At 42.1% G+C, this 20,246-nt stretch overlaps 1 protein-coding gene across 1 annotated transcript in view; it reads left to right on the forward strand.

Moving 5' to 3' along the window:
* LOC130211334 (elastin-like) overlaps positions 1-20,246 on the forward strand; it is a 67,359-nt gene that overhangs the window by 20,612 nt on the left and 26,501 nt on the right. The window contains exons 6-25 of the mRNA XM_056442072.1: positions 10,269-10,349; positions 10,447-10,545; positions 11,409-11,438; positions 12,538-12,591; positions 13,650-13,721; positions 14,561-14,608; positions 14,707-14,769; positions 15,411-15,443; positions 15,565-15,642; positions 16,631-16,672; positions 16,768-16,824; positions 16,916-16,966; positions 17,054-17,125; positions 17,406-17,474; positions 18,733-18,789; positions 19,005-19,055; positions 19,646-19,705; positions 19,839-19,889; positions 19,965-20,015; positions 20,107-20,166. Of these exons, the coding sequence (XP_056298047.1) occupies positions 10,269-10,349; positions 10,447-10,545; positions 11,409-11,438; positions 12,538-12,591; positions 13,650-13,721; positions 14,561-14,608; positions 14,707-14,769; positions 15,411-15,443; positions 15,565-15,642; positions 16,631-16,672; positions 16,768-16,824; positions 16,916-16,966; positions 17,054-17,125; positions 17,406-17,474; positions 18,733-18,789; positions 19,005-19,055; positions 19,646-19,705; positions 19,839-19,889; positions 19,965-20,015; positions 20,107-20,166 (1,179 nt within the window). The remainder of the gene's footprint in view (positions 1-10,268; positions 10,350-10,446; positions 10,546-11,408; positions 11,439-12,537; positions 12,592-13,649; positions 13,722-14,560; positions 14,609-14,706; positions 14,770-15,410; positions 15,444-15,564; positions 15,643-16,630; positions 16,673-16,767; positions 16,825-16,915; positions 16,967-17,053; positions 17,126-17,405; positions 17,475-18,732; positions 18,790-19,004; positions 19,056-19,645; positions 19,706-19,838; positions 19,890-19,964; positions 20,016-20,106; positions 20,167-20,246) is intronic.

Here is a 20,246-nt window from a genome sequence, read left to right on the forward strand (position 1 = left end):
TTAAGTAGAGTTGGTTTTAAGTAGAGTTGGTTTTAAGTAGAGTTGGTTTTAAGTAGAGGTGGTTTTAAGTAGAGTTGGTTTTAAGTCCAGAGGTGGTTTTAAGTAGAGTTGGTTTTAAGTAGAGTTGGTTTTAAGTAGAGTTGGTTTTAAGTAGAGTTGGTTCTAAGTAGAGTTGGTTTTAAGTAGAGTTGGTTTTAAGTAGAGGTGGTTTTAAGTAGAGTTGGCTTTAAGTCCAGAGGTGGTTTTAAGTCCAGAGGTGGTTTTAAGTAGAGGTGGTTTTAAGTAGAGGTGGTATTAAGTAGAGTTGGTTTTAAGTAGAGGTGGTTTTAAGTAGAGTTGGTTTTAAGTTTTCACAGCCTGTGGCCAACACAAGCTTGTTCTACTCAATTCAAGGCCTTTGTATAGAAATATTGCTTGTTGCATCTGCACGTTTATAACCGTGAGTTTCTTCGTACATACGGATACTCGATAAGTATCCAGACGTTGGAGACACAGATCCTCAGCACACAGACACATGACATTAGCCAAGCTCTATTCTTATCCCGCTTATCTTTCCTCCCCATTTTCAGTCTCGGTGTGTCAAGCTTTTCATATCTTTGGAACTCGAACTGTCTGCAGAGGAGATTGTTTATGTGTTGTAACCCCACCCTCGGCTCATCCATTATAAACACGACCATCGCAATTTTAGTTTGTTCTCATTGGAAATGCACGTTGCTTCCCGAACTATTTTTTTCTTGAATGATGTCACCGGATGTCGTTTTTAGGGTCTTCAATAACCTCGTGAGCGTGTTACCACCAGTATAATGTCCATTGGGTTAGTCTCTCACAACCTTTCCCTTGCTTCCTTTGCCCTAATTGATGCTTTCCTAGCAATGGAGAAAGAGTCCATGGAGACCGATCACCGGTTAAATCCCTGTTTTGTAGTTATAGAACTATTAAAACTGTGTTTTGTAGATTTGTGGATGAGTTAGTAATTTCACTTATGATTTCTGGGTTATTGGAGCAGCAACACTCACACAGGCTGCAACGCTATCCTCTTGAAATGGATTATGATCTTTATATAGAGTCACTGCGTTAGATGTCTGTAGTCATTTAGTCTTTTATTCTTTAATTATTTGTTTTGCTATATCTTGTGTTCCCACTACAGTTGGACGATTTTTTGTTGTTGATATATCTTGAATTTTGAAATGATATGACTCACTGACATTATCTCTCTATTGGATTTCTAGATACCTCAATACTTATCCTAGTGCTGGACTAAATAACTTGTGAAGAAGTTCATTGTAAATACCTTATGTTTGACCGTACGCAGCAGGTGTCCTGATGTGTTGGCCCGTGGTGCAATACCTCTACAAACATGTAATCTACAATTTGGTAACAAGCTGTCAACGGCAATTAGATTTTGTCCTTTTTTTAAACACCCAATATGTTTGTCGTATTGAAATGCCTCACACGGCCGCACAATCGTCACGGCCTGTGCATGAAATGCTTTCGAGTCGTTACAGTCCGATGCACATGTGGACCATCTGGAGGAGGAAACGCACTCGGCCAACTTTACATTCCGCGGCTGTTTGTCGTGTTTGTTTTTCTCGCCCCTCGATGCATCATTTGCACAATTCAACTTCGCCAGACGGGAAATATTCTTATTAGCATGTAGCGGTTCACCACTGTACACTGTTTCTTTCATCTGCGTATAGCTTTACAGTACATGCGGTTAGCGTGCGTGCGCCAAGTTAAAATGTGCGACGGTATGAGCTCCGGGTCGGGGATACGGGATACTCCTCTCAGACTGACTCGGGGGGCTCAGTCTTGGCAAAGCAAATGTGACATTCCTTTAGAAGTGGAGGCTCTAAAGCTGGAGGAAAAACGTGTTTGGTCGACTTGAAAGCTTATAGCGTAGCTCAGGGGCGTTTGTAGGATTCAAAGAAAGGGGGGGAGCGGTATGCCCGGCTATGTTTTGGATGCCATATTCTTTGGGGGGCCCCGGATATCCACTGTTAGAGACAGGATTTCTGGGTCATAGTGATATTTTATGCTCATTTGTCCTCTATTACTGAGATAAAGATGAACTAGTTCAGTGTCAAATATACCATTCAATGGATAAAATATGATAATAATATATATTAATGCCAAGAATAGAGAGATGTCGATAGTTACCGCAGCCGCTACTTCTTGTCACACACTTTGGGACTGCGGCTTTTACAACGATTACAGCTAATCTGACCAATATAAGTTATCAAACAGGTCACAGTGATCCAATAAAAACTGTTCCGGCAAACTAAGGGCTCGATCACACCAGACGCGACCTTCAAAAATGTGTCGCTAGCCAAACCATTGATTTCCGATGGTACTGCCTTTCATGCGCGCCTTTTAAATGTCGCGCGGCGTGTTTTTCTAGCGTTTTTAGGCGCAAATAAAAGTTTTAATATTCTCAACTTTAAGCGTGAGGCGCGGAGACGTACAGCTCATCAATGTCACACTCAGCCGAGGCAGCCAATCGGATCAAGGAAGAGGCCCAAGGCAGCCAATCGGATCAAGGAAGAGGCCTAAGGCAGCCAATCGGATCAAGGAAGAGGCCCAAGGCAGCCAATCGGATCAAGCAAGAGGCCCGAGGCAGCCAATTAGATCACGCAAGAGGCCTAAGGCAGCCAATTAGATCAAGGAAGAGGCCTAAGGCAGCCAATTAGATCAAGGAAGAGGACTAAGGCAGCCAATTAGATCAAGGAAGAGGCGCAAGCCAGCCAATTAGATCAAGGAAGAGGCCCAAGGCAGCCAATTAGATCAAGAAAGAGGCCTAAGGCAGCCAATTAGATCAAGGAAGAGGCCCAAGGCAGCCAATCGGATCAAGGAAGAGGCCCTAGGCAGCCAATTAGATCAAGGAAGAGGCCCAAGGCAGCCAATTAGATCAAGGAAGAGGCCCAAGGCAGCCAATCAGATCAAGGAAGAGGTCCAAGGCAGCCAATCGGATCAAGCAAGAGGCCCGAGGCAGCCAATTAGATCACGCAAGAGGCCCAAGGCAGCCAATTAGATCAAGAAAGAGGCCCGAGGCAGCCAATCGGATGAAGCAAGAGGCGGGCTTTCCTTCCTGTTTTCCCGACGAGACGCTCATATTAGCAGTATTTAATTATGAAGAGCTTTATAATTCTAAATCGAAACACGACTCCAACTGACTCCTGCTCAGCCGGAAGTACGACTGAAAGCGCTCGCCATCCAGACACAATTTGCGGAATAGATTGTGGTATTCGGAGTAATCTTTCCTTATATTGTGAGCCCAAAACCCTTTTTCCTCCTCCTCATGCCACAACACAGCAGGAGCGCGACGTCTGCTCGAATCCATCGAGTAAATTAAGTTGTATCGCCCGGTTGCGCACGCAGGCGCTCCACAGGCTGAAGCCCCCCTAGAATAGGCCTCACGACACCCCGGGCGTAGCTTGTTCTTAACATCACAAACTCAGTGGCGATGAGGTAACCCATGCATGGTGGACACATGAACACAGTTTGAGTTAAGGGGCCGTGGTATTGGTCTTGGCACAGGTGTGTTTGAAGTCAATCGTGTGTTTGTGGAGGTGAGAGACTCACAGACCTCCTCAGACATCAGCGGGGCAAAGCGACCCACAGGAGTTTGGCACGGCGGCAGTGCTCGAGACCCACATCCATCGTCACGGCAACAGAGAACGTTCATTTGAGGCGGGGAAGACTCCTCCGAGACGATGCACGCGTTCTCATGCCAACCATCCAAAGTTGCTTCATCGCTGGAAGTAGTTACAAACGTAAGAAAGCAGAGCTTAATCTCTTCTTCATTGTGTTGCAATAAATAAAATATGGCCCCGACTAACAATGGCTACACTGATTTGGATCTGGACGCTGCCCCAAAAAGGGAAGATGTTAGGAGACGAGGAGACCTCAAGACTCGCTCCCTTGTTCGTCTGCTGGAGCTTTGACAGTCGTACACTCGGGGTCATCTGGAAAAGATGGAGGCTGAGCCTTCGGGACCTCTCGGTGATAGTGTCAATGACTCCATGGAAAGGGAAAGCAAACTCAATAAAAGGCTCGCCGCCAAGGAGCGGGGAGACGTTGTGTGTGTAGTCGGTGTGTGTAGTCGGTGTGTGTAGTCGGTGTGTCATCTGTGTGAATGATTGATTATTCCAACATGCGACCGGTCCAGCTCCTCACAGCCATCGCTGCTCCGTGACGACACAACAGAGACGAGGTGTTTTCTGTTCTGGCTCCTGATTGGTGGAACGAGCTCCCCACTGACAGCAGGATTACTTATAGTATTACTTATGGTATTACTTATGGTATTACTTATAGTATTACTTATGGTATTACTTATGGTATTACTTATGGTATTACTTATGGTATTACTTATGGTATTACTTATAGTATTACTTATGGTATTACTTATGTTATTACTATGGTATTACTTATGGTATTACTTATGTTATTACTATGGTATTACTTATGCTATTACTTATAGTATTACTTATGCTATTACTTATAGTATTACTTATAGTATTACTTATGGTATTACTGGTATTACTTGTATATGGTATTACTTATGGTATTACTTATGTTATTACATGGCTATTACTTATGGTATTACTTATGTTATTACTATGGTATTACTTATGGTATTACTTATAGTATTACTTATGGTATTACTTATAGTATTACTTATAGTATTACTTATGGTATTACTTATGATATTACTTATAGTTTTACTTAAAGTATTAGTTATGGTATTAGTTATGGTATTTTTGTTACTTTCTTGATTCTTGTTGTCCTGAGTTTGTTCTTGTGGTTTAATTGACTTATTGTGAGTCACATTGGATAAAAGCTTCAGCTAAATGACATGTGACATGTGAACTAGGAGCACTGGAGGTCATGGGGGAGGGGGGAGGATGATGGGGGAGGAAGTAAAGGGAACATTTTGACGTGGCCACTTGTCTCACGCGATCTGGACTCACCCTAACTCCGTGGCATCGCTGCTCTCGTTCTGCGTCGCCTCGTAAGAACGAGATCCGTCTGACCGACTTGGAAGAAGAACGGTGTGATATCTTGACAGCGATAAAAAAATATATGGTGTCATGGCGAGCGGAGGCCGACGTGATAGGCTTCGCTTTCAAAGGGAAAAATGTCATTTGGGACCACGACCAAAGAACCAAAATCTTCTCTGTCAATCGCAGCAACATGCGGATCCTCTGAGGAGCTCCGCAGGGCCTTTGAAGATGACTTTCTCATCAGGAGTTTTCCATCACTGTATGAGGCATCGCAGCATTCGCCTCTCTTGCTTCTTGCAACTGCTCATTACCTTCGCATTGAAAATGCGGAAGGTTATGTTTTGATCGCCGTGTATTTATTTATTTATTTATGTATTTATTTATTTGTATGCGTGTTATTTGCATAAAAAATTTTTTTTAAACCGAATCGCATGAAATTTGGTGGGATGATTGGTTATTATCCGGGGACCATTTGATTAGATTTTGTGGTCGATCGGGTCAAAGGTCAAGGTCAAGGTCATGAAAAGGCCAGAATCTTCTTGAATCGCATGACATTTGGTGGGATGATTGGTTATTATCCGGGGACCATTTGAGTAGATTTTGGGATCAATTGGGTCAAAGGTCAAAGTCAAGGTCATGGAAAGGTCAACATCTTCTTTTTACCATAGCACGGTCAATTGTTATCCAATTGGCATGAAACTAATGTTCAGAATTCAATGCCCAATCTTGTGATATGCGAAGGTATGCGCTCTACCGAGTGCCCGTTCTAGTTACTCGTGTGTTGATCGTGTTGAGCTAAAGAATCACTTCTTCTGTGACTCTCATGTTCGCGTTTCAGAAAACAAACATTGGTTTTTTTCAGTGGTTTTGCCTCATTAAAAATGAGGTAAAATAAAATAAATGACCTGGACATTCCGACGTCTGCTTTCCCGCCGGTCCGCCTCGGTTACAGTGGATCTCTGCCATGGAATTCTTCGCTCTCTTAAATGAAACCCCTTCGACATGGCCCAGTGGGTTCATGAAGTAGAGAGGGATGGGGATAGGGAGGAGGGGGGGTGGAGAAAAGGTGGAGGAGATGGAAAGAAGCATCATTCAATTCTCACGTTTTGGCTTCCTGTTTGGCACCTTGCGTCCGATTGGCATACAACCCCCCCCCCCCCCCCTTCACGAGTTTTTGGAGAGGAGAGGAAAAAGGATGGAGGACAAGACGGAGAGACTGAGAGACGAAGACAATGTTTTGATTCATGTCTCTCGTGTTTCTCTGGTTCAGAAACGGAGGATTAGCTTACCGAAACCCCCCCAAAGGAGCACAAGCGAGACAATCCCGTTGTGGAGATTGAAACCAGATCCGCCTGTTCACACTGGCTCACATCCATCACTTTGTACGGACCAGAGTTTGAAGAACACGACATGGTCACTGAAAGTTCCCGTCATGCCGTCCAGCCACTGGACAATAGGTAGCGAAAAGGAGGCAAAACGAGACTCCTTAGTGGTCAGAAGGAGGTCCAGACTCGTGTTCCCCTCACTGAGGTCATTTTCAAGCAAGCCTGCCACAAATGAATCATCAAAATGTCGGGCTCAAATTATTCCCTGCCACACCAGCCCAGATGTTACCTCGCCGTTCTGCAGAAGCCCCGCGGCCTTTTCTGAATGGGATCTGGCGAGCGGGCCAAGTATCGGCCGCGGTTTAAGCGCACGAAAGAATCTAAATTGGGGAAACTATGATGCATCGCGGTTCTGCATCACTTACCTTCCAATCTCCTCGGGCCGAGGCCCCCCCCCCCCCCCACCCCCACCGACTCTCCTGCGTAGTGTTGGGTTTCCGTCCTCCTTTTTTCGTGGGGTTTACTGGTCCAAGGTCTGAAGGCAGTTTGGGGTTTCAAGTGGTCTCTCTGGCTTCCTATTATGTCTCGAGTCAGAGAATAATCCGAGTACATTAGCGGACAGAAATCCCTCAGCTGGTCGGCAACCAACCAAACACCGGCAGCGGCACCAGAGAAAGAAAAAAAAAGGGGGGGGGGATGCTTTGATATCAGGGTCATGGTGCAGGCTGTTTAATGTCTGCGGCTTTTGACAACCGCAACAAAATTGGTGTTGACTTTCAATAAGCATGAGCGAAGGTCTATTTGGGTGAGCTGACGTAGTCGGCCAACAAAAGCGGGCTTGTTTAAGTTGAAACGCATGGTGTAAATATGGTTAAACAGAGAGCTTTTGTACTAAGAAAAATGGATGGATGTCAAACCGACAACAGTCCGGATTTTGTTCTCGCACGTCCTCTCACTTTGACCTTGAAGATACACGACCTCCAGTTACTTGAGAGCGTTTTATCGTCCCGGTGTCTACTTTGGTTTATTTGATAACGGGACAGTCGGTGCACATTCATAAAATCACTTAAGTAAATATACTAAAGAGGCAGTTTTTTCATCTGTAGTCCCGAGAGGCAGATAGTAGCAAGACAAACCTAAAAACATCAGATGACACGTACAATGTTTGTACAATATTTACGCTTTCCAAGGGGTGCACAAACAATTTAAAAGTGAGAATAGTGAGTGTCCTCTTAGACGTTGTCAAGTACTCACAAGACGCGCAACAAGAAGACTCACAACCTCAAAACAAAGCAAATCAAATAAGGGAGAGATCTGTTGAAATGGACAGATTTTTAAAAAACATCACGTCAGAGACACAGAACACAAAGGCGTGCGGAGTAAATGAAATATATAACAGCAGACACAGCCAAACAACAACAAGGTCAAGACACACAGAGACCTGACAACAGGCCGACGTCAGGCTGCAAAGTTTATTTTCCTTTCTTCTTGTCTAAACTTCGCCCAAGGCCTGGGCTCACGGCGCAGGAACACGTCCTCCGCCTGCTCCGCGTCTGCATCTCGTCTCCTAGCCTCAAGTCGGAGAGAGAGAGAGAGACAGAGAGAGAGAGCTTTAAACGTGGCAGGTGCTGGTCGACTCTGCGCTGCAGCTGCCGGGTCACGCACGTGTGAGCGCCAGAGGGCCGGAGGACGGACGAATGTTTCTCTTCCATTGACACGCATTCATCTCCGTTCGATGAGACGGAACGGTCGTCAAGGAAACGCTTCAAGTCAGACCGCAGTTGCTTTTTAAGAGTTTCAGACTTCATCGGCGATCCGTGATTTCTTGTTGCGATCTCGTTTGTGTCGGTTTCCTTCCTGATGCTCAGCGTTACAAAATGCCACAACGGAAATGGGGAAAAAGGGATTTTGTGTCCTCTGCACCCTCATCATGGATGATGTTGCAGAATATCTTAAAAACAAATAACTGATAAACCACTTACAGCTTTTACATATATAATAAAAGAGAGGGAGGCAGGTTCCTAAATATGTCAATGTTTCTTAAATTAACTCTGTTATGTCGCCGTCTCTTTGTTTTTTGTGTGTAACTTCGTGTTTCTTGTTTTTTTGTTTGTAACTTTGTGTTTCTTGTGTTTTTTTGTTTGTAACTTCGTGTTTCTTGTGTTTTTTTGTTTGTAACTTCGTGTTTCTTGTGTTTTTTTGTTTGTAACTATGTGTTTCTTGTGTTTTTTTGTTTGTAACTATGTGTTTCTTGTGTTTTTTTGTTTGTAACTTTGTGTTTCTTGTGTTTTTTTTGTTTGTAACTATGTGTTTCTTATGTTTTTTTGTTCATAACTATGTGTTTCTTGTGTTTTTTTTCTTCCATAACTATGTGTTTCTTATGTTTTTTTGTTTATAACTATGTGTTTCTTGTGTTTTTTTGTTTGTAACTACATGTTTCCTATGTTGCTGCCTGTCTTGTCCAGGTCGACCTCGAAAAAGAGATGTTTAATCTCAACAGGATTCACCTGGTTAAATAAAGGTTTACAATTATCTTACATCTTGACGGCACATGCAGCTCACCTGACAAAAACAAGACGAATAAGTTCATGTTTCTTGAGTCAGTGCAAGACACACTATAAAAGGGAAAGTCCGAGATCGTTCTGATTTATAGAACAATTGATGGCTGTCGGTCGTACTGTTCGAGGTGCATCTGGGAACGGTTGAGCAACCGAGGAGAACATCGAGCTGAAAGCTCCGAAGCAGTCGGATTATTGCGAGGACGCTCAGTTTAGCATCTGGGCTCACATTGCAGGCTCGTCCTGTTTGCCAAGGCCGATGCCCACTTTTTTATTTTTTGACTAAGCTAGGTCATGAAACACCAAACTTTCTCTCCCAGCACATTCCTTCTACCTGCACCCTCCGGTCTCATCCCCCCCTTTATTCCCATGCTTACTTATCCTCATCCCCAGATTTAGTTGGCTCACATGTATTGATGAAAACAAGTTCCCTTGTTCCCCTGCTGGCATGATTCACATTTCCTCTTGTTTCAGAAAAAAACAGCCATTACTCCAACATGTTGATCTCTGATTGGGGAACTTGTTCGCCTAGCAGCTTCTTTCAATACAACTCCGAGAAATACAATTCCGAGAATAATTTGCTCGACATGTCTCTCGTTAGCCCGAGAGAAGATGAATACATCACTTTGACAGCTATCTGGAGGAAGTTGTCAAAATTCCTTGCATGTGAAAACATAAATGGCAATAACAGATTGTTCTTCTGATTTTAATCATATCCCACCTGCACTCACTTTGTCCTGATAGAACTACTGCACATTATATATATTCTATTTTCATTATGTTTTTGGCTGTACATTTGGGCACCTACTTCTAAGCATTGTCCAGTCTTTCAATCCACGAGCAGGTGATTTTACTTTAGCTTCTTTCCCTCCTTACTTACTTTTTCCATTTAGTCTTCTCATGTTTTTCGTGTTCTCGTCAGCAAGCAGAACCCCAAGTTTGTTTATCACTAATTGTCAGGCCAAAAGCGTTTGCCACCCGTCGATTAGTTTCAGACTGTTGGTCTTGGAACGAGCGGACAGCATAACCAGATGATTTAACGCTTAAGAAAATAAAATGTTCCTCCCGTGTTGTTTGTCAGCGGGGGTCAACAACAATCCTTGGCTCTCGACACATACAGTTTTAAAATCAAACTTAATGAAGAACACGTGATATTGTGTAAGACGTCGTGTTTTGATTTTAATTTTCATGGACATTTTGTTGTACTTACTGGGTTATTGTTATTTAAGGATAATGACTGCTGGATGAATCACTCGTACCTTATTAAAGCCACAGTGTCGAAAGCTACGCTTCTTTTCTTTGACTCTCCGTGCCCTCTGCTGCAGCTTGTAGTCCAGTCAAATTATAACTATACTCTCTACTACCTGTCTCTCTTTCCCATCCAGGTTATGGCCATCTAGGAGCCGGTGGTCTAGGAGCCGGTGGTCTAGGAGCCGGTGGTCTTGGAGCTGGTGGCTACGGAGGAGGTGAGAATGTGTGAAACATTTAGTTCGACATTATATCCTCTCCGTAACGTCATTTAAAATCCTCACTCATCTTTGCCTTTTTTCTTCTTTAACGTAGGTCCTTACGGTGGTTACGGTGGTTACGGTGGTTATGGTGGATATGGTGGCGGCGCCAGGGGCTTTTTCCCAGGAGCTGGACAGAAGGCTGCTAAAAGAGGTACAGCAGGCGGCAGCTAACAGGTCTTATTGGTACAGCGTCCCATAAAGGTAGTGATGCCACCTGTACTTGGTGCCACGAGTTGAATGATTTTACATAATGGCATCCTTTACCTTCCAAAGATATGTCTGTCAGATGGGCCAAGTTACGCTCCAATTTCAGACCCTATTGTACTGCATTTAGCATCCCCCACTCTATGGTATCCCCCACTCTATGGCATCACCCACTCTATGGCATCAGCCACTCTATGGCATCCCCCTGGTGCACTCGTACCTGGTGAAATGGGCTTCTTTTAAGTTCTTTGCCACTTTTAGTGTATTTTTACATTGACAGATGGAAAGATGTTGCTTTATAATGATTATCTATGATTTTTGAAGATAGAAACTGCACCAGAACATTGCATAAATCAGACATTTGACTAATTTCTTCTTATTTTTAGCTATGTAAAATTGATTTGTGCATCAAAATGTACTTTAAATTTAAATCCTTCCATCATTTATTCATGGATGGCTCTCATATTTCTTGTGCGGTGTATATGCTATTTGAAATTTTAGAAAAGATGGTCTCTTCCAAATGTCAAACGGTATATTTTTGTATGGTTTATTCAGCACCGTAAGGTTCAAATTGGGGGATGAGTTATCGGTAGAGGTACGGTCCACATTAACTGGCTATATGGTGGTCATCTACCCAGATGCAGACATATTCAGTTTGCTTCATGCTCGCTTCAATCATCGTCCCACATCAAAAGCCGTCGCTGAGACATGAACATAAAGAAAGCGCAATAATTACGTTTCCTTGAGGGTAATTTCATAAATCCTTCGCATTGATGAATACCGCTGACATCATGGTCGTCCTACTCACAGGTGCAGGAGGCCATCTGCTACCACATGGAGGTAAGCTGAGGCCTGGCCCGATGACAGACTACTGTACGAACTTGATCTGCACGCTTCCACGATATGAGAAAGCCCGAATGAATGTTTTGCATTAACGCTAACTCGGCATGAAAAACACCGTTTTGGCGAAACACGTGCACATTTTAATGTGGTGTACTTGAAAAACCTTTGGACTGTTTGAACTTCCTGCACAGCCCAGACTTTTAAAGTGTGCGGCGTACACTGTGCACAAGGTGGAGTGTGATTTATCGAGGGACGTTTGGGTGTATCGGGTTCAATGTATATTACCATACGACTGACATCCAATGTGGTTCCTGCAGTGTGTGTGCACACCATTTGCTTGGAATTAGACAGGCTGATTAGGCCTCTGGAGGGCCCGACCGTGGCCAGGACTCCACATTGGCAAAGACACGTCTCTAAAGTATTAGTTGGCAATGACAAAAAACTGCAGTTTCTTGAAATCAGCGTGGACTCATTTCATGACACTCAAAAATACCAATTAATTCCTCTGCAAAGGAGAGCAGAGATAATCCGAAACATTCCCTCGCCGAGTCTCCCCGGGGCCGCATACTTCGAGGCGGTGCGCAATGTCTGTCCGGCAAAGGACGAGGAGGTTCAGAAACATTTACCCAAAAAAAAAAAACAATTTAAACAAACAAACCAATGTGTTATATCCTGCTGCCAAACTCCACTGCAAGTGAAGCTGACAGCTCATTTCCTCCACAGCGGGGGCAGCCAAAGAAATGAGGCATTTGATGAGGCAACGGGAATGCCACGCATTCTGGCCGCCTCTCCCGATTAGATAAAAACTCAGCCGTGGTGACAGAGCCAGATTAAGGACTCTCAATACCAACGGTCAGCGTAAGGAGCTCGACTACCTGCCGAAGAGGTTGACCTCACCGGCAGGCAGTCGAGCCACACATCTGCTCATCGCTGCTTTTCGGTGTCGCGGGGGGCCCTCTGGCGGCCAGGAGATGTTGAACGATATGGAATACTTTGTGTTTGGAAGGTTTTTATTACCCTGATGTTCAATTACTATGACCTCAAATCCTTGAAATTGTATATTTATATTCTGTCTGTTCACTTAATAATCAAACAGGAACGGGAGCAGGTCCCGGAGGCGCTGGAACTGGAGCCGCAGTGCCCGCTGGAGGCAAGACGCACGATTCATCCTTCTTTTTTATGTCATTTTGCACTTTTCGTGTTTGGTATACTGTGATTTCTGCCTCCCAAGGACTTACGACAACATCTCGTGTGCTCTTCGCCTGTATATGACGAAAGATTTCTCAGACAAAGAGCCACCTTGGGCTCAGAACATAGTACTTTTTCATGACACTACATCCAAAAGGCTTTTATCCAAAGGGACTTACAATCATGTTACATTCATACACCGTAGACACAGCTACAGGGAACAATTCAGAATTTCAACAAAATGGTCAGACCTAATTTATTGTGAGTAACATTTACCTCATTAACACCCAAATGCACATATTTGATGCCTCCGGATAGAAAACCCCTATAATAATCCATTTAATTTATATAGCGCTTTTTTGAGTACACAAAGACACTTTAGATGTTACATTCATACACCGTAGACACAGCTACAGGGAACAATTCAGAATTTCAAAAAAATGGTCAGTCCTAAATTACTGTGAGTAACATTTACCTCATTAACACCCAAATGCACATATTTGATGCCTCCGCATAGAAAACCGCTATAATAATCCATTTTATTTAAATAGCACTTTTTCGGGTACACAAAGACACTTTACATGTTACATTCATACACCGTAGACACAGCTATAGGGAACAATTCAGAATATTTAAAAAAGTGTCAGTCCTAACTTACTGTGAGTAACATTTACCTCATTAATGCACATATTTGATGCCTCCGCATAGAAAACCGCTATAATAATCCATTTAATTTATATAGCGCCTTTTTGAGTACACAAAGAAACTTTACATGTTCATACCCCGTAGACACAGCTATAGGGAACAATTCAGGGTTAAGTGCCTTGCTCAAGGACACATCGACTAGGGCGGGGATTGAACCGCCAACCCCCTGATTGAACTTTTTTCTCATGTAAATAAGTTTAAAGAATTAAAAGAGTTCTTGGGTGTCAGGAGTCATAGTTACAGTTGTTTGGACGTAGCAACATAAAATAAATATGTGTCTTTTTCGTCACTCAGTATGTTTGATGTGTTCTTTAGTGCCTGTTATACCTCAGATGGGCCTTCCAGGAGGTGCCGCTGCTGCTGCAAAGAAGGCTTCCAAAGTGCCAGGTGTTGTACAGACGCAACAATAAATAATACATAAACTCAAAAGGCTGAAGACAGACAGGATGCAGTTCACTCGGCAGCAGAGCCACGTCATATGTATTTATTTAATTGCACGTGTCAGATGGGTCACGGCATGGCAATGTGGTTTTTCTCTTCAAATACAACGCAGTTTATTTGATGTGTTTTACAGGACACAGAACAAAAGAAACACATAGATAATGGGTTGTGGGCGTATGGATGTTTAGTATCTACATTACACATGCATACATACAGATATTCTGATGTGTTGTTATAGCAGGGTTCATACACATGGTGACCAATGGATTTCTATGACTTTAAACCAAATTTCCATGACCAAACATTTTGTGAAATCTCGGTGTATACACATGTAGACCTTGAATGAAAGACTTTGATTAAAAGATTAAATATGTATATAAATGTTTATTCTTTAAACCAAACAGCGTGAATGAATAATATGAATATTGAAAAAAAATTCCATGACTTTTTCAACATTTTGGGGATTTTATTCCAAGCTTGGAAATAACCTTTTTTTTATTCCATGACTTTTCCAGGTTTTCCATGACCGTACGAACCCTGTTTATAAGTTTGTATTAAAGTTATCTTCTCTTTGCTAGTAAGAGGCTCTGAAATAATTAACTAATGAAAAAAAATCCAACTTCCAATTTTAGGATCTCTCTTTCAAAGAGGGTTTCACTGATAAATATATATAATAAATATGACATGAACAGCAAAGACACCACAACAAAATTATCCAACACAGCAGCATCTCTGTAGATACAGTACGTAGAAGTGAAGGACTGTCCTCTCATTGGCTTTGGCAGGTATCGGCATTCCTGGACTTTACCAAGGTGGACTGGTCCCAGGACAAGGTTTGTCTTATTTTCTAGATTAATCTCGGCTATTATTTCTCATTATTTGACTGCACATGGATTAATGGAGGCGTGAATTGTGGGGCTTTCTCCTTCAGGGTTTGGTGGACGTGGAGTTCTGCCCGGGGTTGCCACGGGAACTGATATAAATTCCAAGTCAAGTAAGATACAAAACTTTTTTAATCATGATTTAATTTTAATTTCTTCAATCACTATTGAATGGCTTTGTTTTTATTGACTTTCTTTTAAAGCAAAAGATGGGAGTACTGGAGTTATACAAAGAGAAAACTATGTATATATACTGTATATACATTAATACATATTTAGAGAGATATATTGATAATACACAAAAGAACAATTCTTCAACAGACAATACAAAGATATTCTCAATAGAAAAAATGCTAAAGTGTAAAAAAAATGAATATAATAATTAGAGAATATATATATATAATGCATTAACGAACAAAATGTACTTCTAAGTAGCAGTCAATATTATATATCCACGTATGTTATTTGTCTGTATGCAGTTTATCCCAAAATGAATGCTGCTGGACCACAGTAGTTTTATTTGTTTTAAGGCCAGTGTTTTCTCTTATTTTTAAATTCAAACAATGATTGTTCCTGTTATGATGTGAGGATTCTGGGACAAAGGATGTCATAATTAACTTAATTGAATTACATTTAACTGAATTTTCTTTCATTTCAAACCAAGCTTGAGTAAAAACATGAGGCTAAAATCATGAGTGTGTGTTCTGGCCATTATTTCAGTGTTTTATTGGATTATGTGATTTATTTTATACAGTTGGAGGACAAGGGCAGGGAGGTCAAAACCCAGGTAACTCTATTTATGGTTATTGCTGTATTACAAACACATATACAGTATTTATTTGTATTTTTTACATTGTTATTATTGGTATTAGCTGATTATGATTTAAGTGTATTTATTCTGGTCACAGGAGGCCGCGGCGGGTTCGGCGGGCAGATGCAGCCCGGCGTGTTCCACGGATACCCCCTCAAATCACCCAAAGCGCAAGGTATGATCTCGATCTATGAGTTATTAAAAAGTTGAATTCTTCAGTTTGTTTGATGATGATGATGATGATGATGATGATGATGACGACTCTTAACAATAAAATGGCACTCCTGTTGGTACAGCTCTGTTTTTGTTCCCAGAAACGTTCTTTTCATTTTAGATTAGATTAGATTAGATTCAACTTTATTGTCATTACACAGAGTACAAGTACTGGGGCAACGAAATGCAGTTAGCATCTAACCAGAAGTGCAAAGCAGAAGAGTGCAGAGTATATGTGCATAATGGTAATATAAATATAGATAAATAGGATATATACAGTATGATATAAGTGGTATGAACAGTAAGAACATGAGCAGCAATAATGGTGATTAGTGCAGATGTGATATAGATGTATGTAAAGTGCAGGTGAAGTACAGGTGAAGGTGGCAGTAGAAGTTATAAAGTTATAAATGAGGTAGTCGACATGATAAGATATAAATACGATGAATTTAAATATAAACTTTGCTATAGTAAGCTCGCCAACCCAAGCATGCCCCTTAAAACCTTTTAAACCCCACCGGCCCCATATATGGGGTAAACTGTTACAGATATAGGTTATTATCTGACATCTATGCCTATATTTGATGGTTAAGAGGAGAGGACGATGGTAGAGATGGAAAGAGACAGTAGGCCAGATATTTGACCCCGATCTTCAGCCATACTTAAACATGAGGTTTTCAGTGTACATGCAATGTGTTTGAAGAGGTCACACTCTTTTTTTATATTTAGACATCTGGAAAATCTGGTATGTTATATATATGTATGTGAGAAGTACTATCTAAACATGGCCAGACAATTTTTGCTGTATTCTTATATAGGTCATGTAGAGTCAACAGTTTTGAAGTACTTATAACCTGTTAAATATGAATTGTATTGGCTCTAATCCTTTGATCATGCGTGTATGCACACATGGCTAATTATTCTTTCAAATGCTGTTTGTTTCTCTTCAGGTGGCTATGGAACAAAACCTGCAGGTGGCAAACAGCCTCTAGGTGAAAATACAACATTTTTAAAATGTGATGCTAACATTTCGTATAACTGTTGCATCAGCTCAGTATTGATGATGTGTCACATCATAATGTTTCAGGTTACGGCTTTGGAAATGGTGGCCCTGAGTCGAGACCTGGATATCCTGTTGGAACTGGTATGTGTTTATACGACTGTTGTTCATTGATATGGTGGACAACGGTAGAAAAGACCAAAGAATACAAAATCTTTTTTCTTTCTTTCTGCAGGAGTGGGACCTGGGGGCATCTCACCCGCTCAGGCTAAAGCTGCCAGATATGGTATCTTACACATTCAATTAATGCTTTTTTACGCTTTTAATTGTCATAGAATATATGTGTATATAAAGTCTGTGCTCTCTGCTCCAGGTGTGAGTGGTGTTGGAGGTGTCGGAGGTGGTGCTGGAGCTGGTGGACTGTATCCAGGCCAGGTGCCAGGAGGTATGATGCCCAACAAAAGACTAAACTGAAAGTTTATGCCATGTTAGCCCTTTGAGCTGTGCTCTCTGCTTCAAAACGCAGATCCTCTGATTGAAGGAGCCTCAGTGGTCCACATAAAACACATAGAATTATTGGTTGGTTGTTTGAAAATGAAAATAAATATTTGCCAATCTTTTTAGAAGACCAAATATGATAGCCTACCACATTCATGACCAAGACAAGTTGCGTAGCATCAGGACATAATATATAAGTGTCTTAAAGTCTATGGTCGATAATCCAGGTGTAGGTGGTGCTGGAGCTGGTAGAGCTGGTGGAGCCGGTGGACTGTATCCAGGCCAGGTGCCAGGAGGTATGATGTCCAACACAAGACATAAAAAAACTCAACTGAAAGTCTATTGCCACTTTGTTGCAGGACAATCATGATAAAGTTAACAAATTAATGAAGAACACAATTATTACCTGATAAACCTTCGGGATCCACAATAAATACATTTTAAAAATGCAAAGAGAGCTGTTACCAAACTACCGAATAAAGCCTAATTATTCTGTATCAATGAACGACATGGCTTGAATCTGAACTTTTCCTCGGACTTACTAACATCTGCAATGGTTAGATATAACTTTTTCTTTGTGCAGGATCGTGGCCTGGGGCCATGTCACCTTCTCAGGCTAAAGCTGCCAAATATGGTAGCCTACCACATTCATGACCAAGACAAGTCGCGTAACATCTAGGGATGCACCGATCTGATCGGCCGATATTCCCATTATCGGTTTTGATCGGCGTTCTCAAAACGGCCGATCAGATGACGTAACATCTGCGAGAAAAACTATCAGAGACGTTTCAATCGCGGCGCATCGTAACGGAGACGATGCGCCCGGCGAGGGCCGCAGAGTGAGAGGTCAACGAGGGGATCCTCACCACCGAGCGGCGTCCCCCGAGTTGAATCTCTGGGTCGACTCAGCCGACTCTCACATGTCTGAGCCCCGATAGACTGATGTTGACGGTAAACACATTCGATCAGGAGCGCGTGAGGGTTTTGATAAAGTTAGTGGAAAGAACCACGTGAAACAAAATCCGTTTTTCAAAATAAGATGTCGACAAATCATACACGAACATATAAAAGTAAACAATGAACTGATTTTGTATCTTTATAGATCTTTTCTGAGATTTAGCTTAAATTATGCTAACATTAAAACATAAGTCAGACTTTTGTATGTTAAAAAAAGTCCTGTCAATAGATTTCCCCCGAGTTCCAGGAAATGAATAATGCAGATGTGTTCCATACATATCTGAAATCCCCTACAATAGCGATCAAATTTTAATGTATCAATTAGGACATTTTTCACAGTAAAAGTCCTAAATGTAAATTCTTTAATGTTTGAGGTGCTTTATATATGTATTTCCTCATAGTCCAAGGCAATAATGCTACACAATAAATAGAATGCTTCAATCGACACCGTGATCGGTGATCGGTATTTTCGCATCGGCAGATACTGATTTCAGTGATCGTGATCGGCACCAAAAACCTGATCGGTGCATCTCTAGTAACATCAGTACAGAACATATACAGTAAGTGTCTTACTAAAAGCTGTGGTCTATAATCCAGGTGTAGGTGCTGGTGGAGCTGGAGCCGGTGGACTGTATCCAGGCCAGGTGCCAGGAGGTATGATGTCCAACAAAGGACATAAAAAACTAAACTGAAAGTCTATTGCCAGGTTAGCTCTTTGACATGGACTAGCGTAGCTGGGGTTCAAAACGCCGATCCTCAGATCGAAGGACCACCCTGTTCAACTACTGAGCCTCAGTCCCCACACCAGAGTCATAGAATTGTTGGTTGGTTGAAAATAAAAAGTCTAAAATCTGTGGTCTATAATCCAGGTATTGGTGGTGCAGGAGCTGGTGGACTGTATCCAGGCCAGGTACCAGGAGGTATGATGTCCAATCAAAGACACAAACAACTCAACTGAAACTCTCTTGTCATGTTAGCCCCTCGTCCCCTCAAAGCACTTTAACATGACATATCACTGTTCACCCATTCAAAGACATTCATACATTGATGGGAGAGGCTATCAGCAAGGTGCCACCTGCCCATCAAGTCTACCTAATCACCCATACCTGTTCATAGACCACCAGAACAGCCTGATGGGTCAAATTCGAGTTATGCATCTTGCCCAAGGACACATTGATATTGACTAGCAGAGCCGGGGATTGAAATGCCGATTCTCACATTGAAGGACCATCCTGTCCGACCGCTGAATCTCAGTCGCCCAAACAACACATAGAATTATTGGTTGGTTAAAAATAAAAGGATATAGTTGCCAATCTTTTTAGAAGACCACAGTCAATGTGTCTTACATAATTTTCTTATTTAAACAATCTCGACATGGCTTGTCGTTGTTTTTTGGGTCTGTGTGATGAAAGCAAAACAAGCTGCACAAGTTGTAGCACTGTAGACAGGAAGTCTTCAGGAAGTACAGAATATATAAGTGTTTTACAAAAGTCTGTGGTCTATAATCCAGGTGTAGGTGGTGCTGGAGCTGGTAGAGCTGGTGGACTGTATCCAGGCCAGGTGCCAGGAGGTATGATGTCCAACGAAAGACATACAAAACTCAACTGAAAGTCTATTGCCACTTTATGTTGCAAGACAATCATTCTAAATTTAACACAGAAATGAATAAGTGTCTTACTAAAATCTGTGGTCAATAAATCCAGGTATTGGTGGTGCTGGAGCTGGTGGACTGTATCCAGGCCAGGTGCCAGGAGGTATGATGTCCAATGAAAGACATAAAAAACGAAACTGAAAGATGATCGCCATGTTATAACTTTTTCTTAATGCAGGATCGTGGCCTGGGGCCATGTCACCTGCTCAGGCTAAAGCTGCAAAATATGGTAGCCTACCACATTCATCACCAAGACAAGTTGCGTAACATCAGTAGAGAACATATACATTTCTTACTAAAATCTGTGGTCTATAATCCAGGTGGAGGTGGTGCTGGAGCTGGTGGAGCCGGTGGACTGTATCCAGGCCAGGTGCCAGGAGGTATGATGTCCAATGAAAGACATACAAAACTAAACTGAAACTCTATCGTCATGTTAGCCCCTCGTCCCCTCAAAGCACTT

This window comes from Pseudoliparis swirei, chromosome 20 (assembly GCF_029220125.1).
Source record: "Pseudoliparis swirei isolate HS2019 ecotype Mariana Trench chromosome 20, NWPU_hadal_v1, whole genome shotgun sequence".
NCBI classification, from domain to species: domain Eukaryota; kingdom Metazoa; phylum Chordata; class Actinopteri; order Perciformes; family Liparidae; genus Pseudoliparis; species Pseudoliparis swirei.